The 10,819-nt window shown below is 46.3% G+C and overlaps 1 protein-coding gene across 2 annotated transcripts in view; it reads left to right on the top strand.

The window, feature by feature from the left end:
• Positions 1-1,232: 1,232 nt before the first annotated feature.
• The window catches only part of CMTM4 (CKLF like MARVEL transmembrane domain containing 4), a 72,096-nt gene continuing 62,509 nt past the window's right edge, over positions 1,233-10,819 (top strand). The window contains exon 1 of one of the 2 annotated variants that reach the window (XM_072814230.1): positions 1,233-1,414. In XM_072814230.1, coding sequence (XP_072670331.1) covers positions 1,316-1,414 — 99 coding nt within the window. In that variant the 5' untranslated portion in view covers positions 1,233-1,315. Of the gene's footprint in view, positions 1,502-10,819 lie in introns of both variants that reach the window. The other variant, XM_072814229.1, reaches the window with a different exon arrangement.

The following is a 10,819-nucleotide window of genomic DNA, read 5'->3' as shown; positions in this document are numbered from 1 at the left end:
GGAGAAGCAGGCGCTCCGTAGGGGGCCTGATGCAGGACTCGATCCCAGGACCCCGGGATCACTACCTGAGCTGAAGGCAGACGCTCACCGACTGAGCCACCCAGGCGCTCCGGAAATCTTTCTAGTTATGGAGTTTACTGCATCTTAGCTTGGAGTTCACATTACATGTTAGGCAATATTGTGTGATGAAAAGCTGGGGCAAGCTGAGGACAAGCTACTACCTCTTTTGAGCCTCGATCTGCCCTTCTGTAAAATGGGAACAATATCTCCCTCAAGCGTCTTGCTCAGTGCCTGGAGCATCGGAAGCTCTCCGTATTTGCGGTGTGTGAGAGTTCAATACCAACCAAAGCGACAATTCTTAGAAAGTCAGTGTTTTACTGAAGCTTAAAATTAGCCTTCACACTTGAATTGCAAATTGGTCCCTGATTAATGCCCGTCAGAACAAAAATCTGTGTTTAACCTGACGACGGTTAGACAGAGCTTGCAAGATCTTTTCAGCTGCGAGGCAACTAACGTTGCTTACGGGGGGGTGGGGGGGTGTCTACAACGTGGGGGCGCCCCTCCTCGGCCAGGCCGGGGGATCCAGAGCTCACACTGGGAGTTACGGACCTTTAGCGTGTCGGTCCTGCAGACCCGGCGCGGACTCCGCGCCCCGCCCCCGCTCATTCTTCCACTCGCGGCTTCGACTCCGGTCCGTGGCCAGGCGCCCGCGGCGGGAGCCCAGAGCCTTCGCCCCTCTGGTCGGGCCCACCCTGGACCCGCACTGTCCGCAGCGGAGGGGGTCGCGCGGCACCTTTCGGTCTCCCGGCCCACCTGCGCGGACCCCGCTTCCTCCGGGACCCACCCTAAGGCCGCGCGCCGCGGGTCCCCGCGACCCTCCCCGCCCCCGCCCGCGGCCCCCGCGCGGGCAGGTGAGGGCGGGGTCCGAGCGGACGGCGCCCCGCCCCGCCCCGCCCTCCGAGGCCCCGCCCCTCAGAGGCCCCGCCCCCCGAGGCCCCGCCCCTCCGAGGCCCCGCCCCCGCCCCAGGCGCCGGCCGCCGCCTCCGAGTCGCCCCCGCCGCGGAGCGCCGCCGAGCGGCCGGCGGCCGGGCTCTCGCTCCGCCCCCTCCCGGCCCGCCGCGCCGGCTCCCGCCTCCTTCCCCCTCCGCCTGCTCCCGCCTCCCTCCCTTTCCGCTGCCGAGGCGGCGGGAGCCGAGCCCGAGCGGACCGACCGCGGCTGCAGCCGGGCGGCGGGCGGCGGGCGGCGGGCGCCGAGGGGAAGCGATGCGGCGGCCGCGCTGAGCCCCAGCTGCGGGCGCGGGGCCCGGCCGCCAGCATGCGGGGCGGCGAGGAGCTGGACGGCTTCGAGGGCGAGGCCTCGAGCACCTCCATGATCTCCGGCGCCAGCAGCCCGTACCAGCCCACCACCGAGCCGGTGAGCCAGCGCCGCGGGCTGGCCGGCCTGCGCTGCGACCCCGACTACCTGCGCGGCGCGCTCGGCTGCCTCAAGGTCGCCCAAGTGGTAGGTCCGGGCGGGGCCCAGGTGCGGGCGGGCGGGCGGCCTAGCGGGCTGCTCCCCGCCCCGCGCGCGCTCCGGGGGCGCAGGCCCGGCCGCTCCTCGCGCTCCCCGCCGCGGGGCCCTGGGCCGCCCCCGCCGCCCCCGCCGCCCCCGGGGACCCCGCAGCCCCCGCAGCCCCCGCAGCCCCCGCAGCCCCGGCCGCGCGCTCCTACCTGAGCACCTGCCCCCGGGCCTGCCCCTCCACTCCTGCCCCCGCCGTCGCGAGCCTCTTTCGCTATGGAGCTTGGGGTCGGCGGAGCCCGGCGCGGAGGTCGTGCGGCGCCCCCGGGTGGCCCTGGGCACAGCGGAGTGTGGCAGGGTCCGGGGCCCGCACAGCCTCTGCCGCCCCCCCCCCCCCCCCCCCCGCCCGGGGCCCTTTCGAGTGTCTGCTTCCAGCACGGGGGACCGTGGCTCGCTTTCCTCCTCCGCACCTAGCGGAGTGCAGAGCTTACGGTAGACGCTCAGGAAATGTTTGCTGAATGGAGCCCTGCAGCCTAGATGCCCGGGGGTGCCCAGACCTGCCCCCCAGAGTCTCAAGCTTATGCCGCCGAGGTTGGATTCTCCCTAATTAACCCAGAAGACCCAACCAGCATCCCTGAATCCTCTGCCCCAGCACAGTGGCCGGCATTGCCCAGTTGGTACCCAGAGTTCAATCACTCGAGGAGGGCAGCCAGTTTTGCAGGCAGCAGAAACAGAGAACTTTCTGTCAGACTTGTCCACAGTAGAGCTCGTTTCTCAGAATTCTTATTTTCAGCTTCCAGGGTATTCGGGGCTGGGGCCTGCCAGCCCTGACCCTCTTGAATGGTTTTGTAATAGGCCTCTCTGGGCAGTTGCTTAGCTCTCTTGTGGACAGGGCATGCTCCAGTTCAGAAAAAACTGTGTCCCCACGTTCCCTGTCACAGGTAGGCCTTCCTCTGAGGCCCGGCAGCAAAACTTCATAGCCTTCTTAGCCAGAGAAGCCATTTGCATGGGGCTGCAATGTATGTACATTTTGTTTCTTCCAAGCACTGGGCTTAGCTTACTTGAGTACATGGATAAACATCCCTTGGGAATAATATAAAATGTGGACACCCTTTAAATAAAGGTCTCAGTGTTTGTAAATTGCAGAATCATAGACTATTTTCTCCTCTCCATCTTGTTCTGCTGATTGCCAGGGGATATTTCTGAAGGGCTCTAAGGAAAGACAAATGGAATAGGTTATCCCTATCTAGAATTTTAAACTGACCTTATCCAGTAAGCTGGAATGTTCTCAGGGATATGTTGGTTCTGTAGTTAGACATTGCTGTTAGCAAAGAGAATGGAGGGGGGTGGGGAGGGTGGTGATGGTGTATAGTTGCCTTTTAAAAGAGGCAGCTAGCCAATGTTTGAGTACAGGACAGATAACCAGAAATGAGTAAAAAAAGAGCAAGGCATGAACTTGGCCCCAGGTGGAATATAGGGCCTTGTCAAGTACCTTGCTTTGTTTATTCTGTGGACTTTTGAAAGTAAACAGAACTTGCTACTCAAAGGATCCGGTAAAAGAATGAAAATCAGTAGTTTGTATAAAGTGCTAATTGCCATCTCATAGCTGGAACTTTGTCACCTAGGGAAAGAAATGGAAGCCGGTGGTATTTGTCATTGCCTTTTGGTAAGGTGCTGTTTGGTTGTGGAAATTTGCTTTTCATCTGGAGAAACTTGGGGCCCCAGCCCCTGAAATCTCACGTAACTGCCATTTGTCTAATGTTTGAATTTAAGCAGCAAGAGGATGCTATGAGTGGATGAGTGAAAGAAAGGGACCTCCTTGAAAAGTATGACAACTTGAGGGCAGCCTGGGTGGCTCAGCGTTTTAGCACCGCCTTTAGCCCAGGGCCTGATCCTGGAGACCTGGGATCGAGTCCCACGTCAGGCTCCCTGCAGGGAGCCTGCTTCTCCCTCTGCCTGTGTCTCTGCCTCTCTCTCTCTCTCTCTCTCTCTGTGTCTCTCATGAATAAGTAAATAAAATCTTTTTTTTAAAAAAGAAAAGTATGACAACTTGAAACAATCTATCATGTACTGGCTTCTCAGCCTTGATATAAGTCAGGGTTATTAGTGGAAGGGTGGAAACCCTCCACAAAGCTCCAAGAAATTGGACTCTAAATGTAAACAAGAAGTCATTATGAAGATATTTTTAAGATGTTACACAGCGTAGAATCCCATCAGGAAATATGGATAAGTTATAATTCTTATATTAGAGCTTATATGTATTAATGTGTTGTTTTCGAGAAAAATATGAGTTTTCTGTTTTAGTTTTTAATGGACTTTTTTTTTGTGGCTTGTGGCCTCTTAAAACCTGTAGTGATCCTTGCTACTCCAAGTGTGGTCCATAGAACAGCAGCATTGTCAGCATCAGAGAGCTTACCCTAGACCTTCTGAATCATAATCTGCAGTTTAACAGGATTCCCCCGGTAATTCACATGCACATTCAAGTTTCAGTTTGTTTCTTTCTTTCTTTCTTTCTTTCTTTCTTTCTTTCTTTCTCTTTCTTTTTTCTTTCTTTCTCTTTCTTTCTTCCTTTCTTTCTCTTTCTTTCTTTCTTTCTTTCTTCTTTCTTTCTTTCTTTCTTTTTTTCTTTCAATATTTTATTTATTTATTTGATAGTCACACACACACACACACACACACACACACACACACACACACACGGCATGAGCAGGGGGAGAGGGAGAAGTAGAAGCAGGCTCCCTGATGAGCAGAGAGCTGAATGTGGAGCTCCACCTCAGGATCCTGGGATCATGACCTGAGTTGAAGACAGATGCTTAACTGGCTGAGCCACCCTCTGGACTTAACCTTTCTATACCATTTTATTTTATTTATTTATTTTATTAAGATTTTATTTATTTATTCATGAGAGAGACAGCAAGAGAGGCAGAGACCTAGGCAGAGGGAGAAGCAGGCTCCATGCGGGGAGTACAATGTGGGACTTGATTCCCAGACTCTGGGATCGCGCTTGAACCAAAGGTAGACACTCACCCACTGAGCTACCCAGACATCCCCCTTTCTATATCATTTTAATGTTAAAGCCTCATACAGGTGCTAGCAATCCGTTCTCTATCAGACCATAAATACTCAACCTCAAGGTTGAGGTTTTTCTATAAAAAGAGCCTATACCTCCTAAAAGGATTAAGAGAATGAGGTGATGTAGAAATTAGCACTTAGCATATTAGGTGCTTAGTGTGTAATAAAATGTAGCTATCATTGTTGCTAATTAATATTTACTGTCTTTAAAGAAACTTGATGAAATTGCCATCCCCAAATTACAATTATATATTTGAGTTAAAGATAGTTTACTTCCTAGTGATTTATTTATTTATTTTTAGAGATTTATTTTTTGAGAGAGAGAGAGAAAGTGAGAGGGGCAGAGGAAGAGGGAGAGACAGAGAGAAGCAGACTCCGCATTGAGCTTGGAGCCTGAAGACATACTCCCGATCCTGAGATCATGACCTGAGCCAAAATCCAGAGTCAGTCACTTAATTGACTGAGCCACCCAGGCACCCCAACTTCCTAGTAATTTAAAAGTTAAATTGGTATTTTAAATGGAATGTTTTTGATAGTAAAACTAATCTGAAATATGAAAATTAGTGTATTTTCATAGATTACATTTTTAAAAATGGAACTTATACCTGTCTCTTGGTTGGGGAGAATGTCTCCTAGTTATATAAAACATTAAGATATACTTCTTTCTGTGGAAAAAGACTTGGTTTAAGCTATTGATGTAAATACTTCCTTCCTATGAATGTGGATTCTGGAATGCTTATTGGTTTTTAGCTCCCAGACATCATTTAATGAAATAGTTAATATAGGCCTTTTGGTTTTTTTCTTCAGCTTGGTCAAAGCAGTCTTTTGCTCTTGGGTTGGGGGGATGGATGGTTGGGGAATGGCATACTGTCATTTATACCATGATTTAGGGACAGGGTCAGAAGAGGACAGGCCCTGGGTTGGCCAAGACTTTCTGAATGATAATAACAGCAGGTGTCATTTAATGAGAGCTTACTCTACTGTTATTACCCCCATTTTATGGATGAGGAAATTAAGGCACACAGCTTGTGTCTCATTCAAGATCTCATGGCTAGTTGGTGGTGGTAGTGCTGGGGTTTGAACCCGGCAGTCTGGTGCTATTTACTGCTTCCTTGAACACATCATTTTGATGTGTTCAGAGCAGGCGACCTTGAGTCAAAGGACATTTCTGTGGTCTTTGGCAGCCTGCTGATGGTTTGGGTGACTTTGTAAGCTTAAGAGACTTACAAGGGTTTCGATTTCTCAGTGGCCATTGTGCAAGTGTGCAACTCCTGTATGGTGTCCTGCTCCTCACCCAGCAGATCTGTCTACTTCCTTCAATGAGGGGATGGGCGTTCTCAGAAGTGCCAAGAAGAGATTCAGCCTTTCAGTTGTTTTTTTAATAAAGATTTAATTAATTAATTAATTAATTAATTTGAGAGAGTGAGGAAAGCACGAGTGAGGGGAGGGGCAGAGTCAGAGGGAGAGGAAGAAACAGACTCCCACTAAGCAGGTCCCAGGATCGTGACCTGAGCTAAAGGCAGACGTGTAAGCTTAACCAGCTGGGCCTCAAGAGATACCCTTAGCATTTCAGTTTTAAAAAGACCTCTCAGGGAGCTCTTTTGCCTCAGGTCCTTTTCTTAAGCCTCTCCCTGCCTGATTGACCTTCTGATTATTTTCTAAACATTGCCTTTGTTTAGAACTTTTTATAACCAAATTGAGTGATAGGAGGTGTTTAAATTCAAATTTTAGTTCTGCTGATCTTGAAATCTCTTAACCCTCTCCTTGTCTTGGTTTCCTCTATAGTATCAAGTGGGTAATAATGACCAGGCATTTTAGGAATTGTAGGAACTAGGAAGTCAATGTCTGATAGGTGCTTTCCTATGTATTTCAAAAGCAAACATGAGTATTTACATTTCAGGGTTGAGTAATGACTTATCTTTTATTTTACTTCAAGCCAATTGGACTCAGCCCCTCACCATTCCTGCTCTTGGGGAGGATATGACAGGGCCTGCAGGTGAAGTAGTAGGTTTCACTGCTCTGGATTTTCATATCTACCTTAAAGTAGCTCCTTGTAAAACAGTCTAATTTTTACTTAGGAAATTATGGTTAGCTTTGGAAGTTGTCTTCCGGGCCAAGGACTTAAAAGCAAATTAATTCTAACAGAAAGGCAAAATTAAAACTACTCTTTTAACTTTTATGATGTTCAAAATAGTAAAATTATCATCCCAGACCTCAGGAAAGTGTAAGTACACATCCATTTTATAAAACCAGACAAAGACAGTTCAAGAAAAGAATACTACAGACCAGTTGTTCTCATTAACACAGACACAAAAATCCTCAACAAAATACTAGGAAATCCAACCCAGCAATATTATGTAAAAAGAATAGTAAGCCACCACCAATTGTGATTTATCCCAAGTTATAAAAGACTGATTACGTTTTCCAAAATCAATAGATGTAATCCACCATATGCAGCTTAAATAGCAAAATACACATAATTATGTCAATGGCTGGAGAAAAAATGCTTCACAGAACTCGACTTTCATTCATGCTAAATGCTGCCAACAAACTAGGAAGAGAAGGGAACTTTCTTAACCCAAAAAAAGGTCATCTACCAAAAAATCTATAGCTAACATACTTGGTGGTGAAAATGAAAGCTTTCCCCCTAAGATGGGGAACAAAGCAGTGATCTCTGCTCTTGCCACTGATATTCAACATTATACTAGAAGTGCTAGCCATTGCAGGGAAAATAAGTGGAAGGCATACAGACTGGAAAGAAAGAACAACTGTCCCTATTTGCAGATGGCATGATTGTCTGTGCAGACAATCCAATGGGAATCTATAGAAAAAGCTCCTAAAACTAAGAAGTGAGTTAACACAGTTGTAAAATACAAGGTTAACACACAAAAATCAGTATTTCTGTATCCCTGCAATAAAAGCAATAAGTTGCCAGAAACAGGAAAAAACAAACAAAACCCCCTGACAGTTACAATAGCTCTGAAAGGAATACAATACTTAGGTATACATTTAATGAAATATGTACAGAATCTGCACACTGAAAATTGCAAAACATTGAAGAAAGAAATTAAAAGACAACTTAAATAAGTGGACAGATATACTATGTTCATGGTTTAGAAGGCGCAGTATTTGTATTCTCCACAAAGCGGTCTGTCGGTTTAACACAATCCCCAAATCCCTGCAAGATTTGTTTAGGTAGAGACAAACTGATTCCTAAGTTGTTATTGTTGTGTTTTTTTTTAAAGGATTTTATTTATCTATTTATTAATTTATAAGATAAAAAAAACAACAAAAAATTTATAAGATTTTATTTATTTATTCATGAGAGAGAGAGAGAGAGAGAGAGAGAGAGAGGCAGAGACATAGGCAGAGAGAGAAGCAGGCTCCACGCAGGGAGCCTGATGCAGGACTCTATCTGGGGACCTCAGGATCATGCCCTGGGCCAAAGGCAGGCGCTAAACTGCTGAGCCACCCAGGGATTCCCCAAGGATTTTATTTTTTTAAGTAATGTCTATACCCACTGTGGGGGCTCAAACCCATAGCCTCAAAATCAAAAGTACCGTGCTTTACCGACTGAGCCAGCCAAGTGCCCCTGATTTTAAAGTTTATATGGAAAGTCAAATCAGCCAGGCAAAGCAATGGTGACCTTTGTTTAAGGGTGTATGTGTGTGTGTTGGGGAGTGGGAAGATGGGGACAGGTTCTGATGGTATGAGAAGACATTTGGCCAGTTGTTCACTTCATGCCACGAGCAGGTCTCTTCACATATAAATTGGGACTGATAGTACTACCTGCACTGATGAGCCTAGCATACAAAATCCTGAGCAAAGTGTCTCACATACAAAGTGTCACAAACATGTTGGCACTATAGAATATATAATGTCTGAAATGACACAAGTTGGGAAAACTGATGGGCCAGGGTAGAAGGGAGACTTAGTTTTACTATATGAATTTTCATACTTTTGAATTGTATGCCACATGCAAATATCTTCTATTCAAAAATTATTAAAACGTTAGCTGTTATTAGCTCTACCTTAACATACCTTAACCTGAATGCTAATATACTGACCATAACCTTTAATTTACTTTTACTTACCTTATAATTTGGAGGCCCTTGGGGAGAATGATTTAGATAACAAAGAACTCTTGAAAAAACTTAAAGCTTAAACATTTTTTCAATAGCTTTTCCTGTTAGAAAAACACAAGCATTCTGCATGATAGCAGGCACTTAATTTATTTATTTGCTAAAGGAAAAATTTCTTTCATTTGAGACGCATTTATTAGTTTATTAGTAAAAACATTATATGGGGTTGTAATGTGCTATAGCATGGTGGTTATTGTTAATAATCCTGTATTGCTTATTTGAAAGGTGGAAGGGAGTAGATCTTAAAAGTTTTCATCACGAGAAAAAAATTTTACAGCTATGGATGATGACACTTTTTTTAAAAAAAGATTTTATTTATTTGAGAGAGCAAGTGAGAGAGAGAGAGAGAGAGTGCGTAAGCGCGCACAAACGGTAGGGAGGGGCAGAGGGAGAGGGAGAGCCTGATGAAGGTATCAACCCAGGACTCTGAGATCATGACCTGAGCCAAAGGCAGATACTTAACCAACAGAGCCACGATGGTGACACATATTAACTAGAGTTATTGTGGTGATCATTTCCCAATATAAACAAATATCAAATCATTGTGTTGTACACCTGAAACTGATAAATTGTTATATGTCAGTTATATCTCCCTTTAAAAAAATTATACATGGAAGGAATGAGGAAAAAAGAAATCTCAGTATGACAGATCAAATGAAAAAATCTTTGGAGTTTCTCTCTTCCAAAGGCTCAATAGGATCATGGCTTCCAATTTTTGGCTGTGAAGAAGAATGCTCAGTAAATGTCCTGCACCCTTCTTTTGATTTGTTACTATTTTTTGTCTCATTTTAAGGAATGCTTTTACTGGATCAAAGGGCAGACCCCTAACTCTGGTAAACAAACCAGGGGTAGTGGAAAGGGAGGTGGGCAGCGGGATGGGATGGGCACGGAGGGAGGCACTTGATGGGTTGAGCACTGGGTGTTATGCTATAAGTTGGCAAATCGAACTCCAATAAAAAATATGCAAAAAAGAAAAAAAAAAGCTTGTCACAACTGAGATAATATTAGTTAATCTTTGCCCAGGAAACCAGGAAGTGGCAAGTATTGGAAGCATGATTTTAAAAGTAGAATGATGCTTACTTGTGGCAGGAAAGTCATACTAAGAAATAAAACAGATCTCCTAAAAAAAGAAAAAACAAACAGATCTCCTTGGAAAAAAGAAAAAAGGGCAGTATCATTAAATTTCTGAAGATTAAAAAAACTATGTTCTTGGTCAGCCTTTCTCTACAATATGCCTGAAGGTCTGAGTTCTCCAGCATGCTGACCCCCAACCATTGGGGAACAGTGAGCTCAGTAAGACCTTCTGGATCCTGCAGAGTTACAGGGTAAAATCAATTCTTCCTTGATGGCCCTGAGGAGGACCTTTTTTTCATATTTGGAAAGCTGTCTGAGCCTTTCCCAGGTTATGGCACTTCAGAGGATGTTTAAGAGGAGGTAAGATGGGAGTGGATATGCCCTGCCCAATATGTGATGCTCTCCCTCCTGGTAAAATGGATGCTGACTTGGGCACCCAGGAGAGGCATCTTTCCAGCCTGGAGGGAGTTCTGGAAGTACCTGAGCTATGGCCCATGTGTAGTCTACCGCACAAAGGGCTGAGGTCTGTGTGGCAGCCAAGGCTGATTGTTTTGCACGGTGGTCCTGCTAGCTCCATACGCTCTTGAAATAACCTGGAAATGCCAGCATTCTGGCCTTCGGCCCCTCAGCTGTCACTGACTCTGTATCCTCGTTGCTGGAAGTAGCTTCAAATCCTTTTGTAGGATAATGTCCGATTTCTATGGAAAATTGAGTTGTTTGTTAGAGAATAGAGCTGTAGTGAAAGGCCTGTGACTGTGATCACAGATCCTGAATTTTTCCAGATGGTCTCAATGTCCTGTGCTGTCCCATCAGATGATATAGAAGTACATCTTTTTATTTTTTTTTTTAAGATTTTTAATTTATTTATTCATGAGAGAGAGAGAGAGGCAGAGACACAGGCAGAGGGAGAAGCAGGCTCCATGCGGGGAGCCTGACGTGGGACTCGATCCCAGGTCTCCAGGACCACACCCTGGGCTGAAGGCAGTGCTAAACCGCTGAGCCACCCAGGCTGCCCTAGAAGTACATCTTAAGT

The sequence above is a fragment of the Canis lupus genome, chromosome 3 (assembly GCF_048164855.1).
Source record: "Canis lupus baileyi chromosome 3, mCanLup2.hap1, whole genome shotgun sequence".
In the NCBI taxonomy this organism is placed as follows: Eukaryota; Metazoa; Chordata; class Mammalia; order Carnivora; family Canidae; genus Canis; species Canis lupus.
The sequence above is the reverse complement of the archived record's forward strand: the minus strand, read 5'-3'. Positions and strand labels throughout refer to the sequence as shown.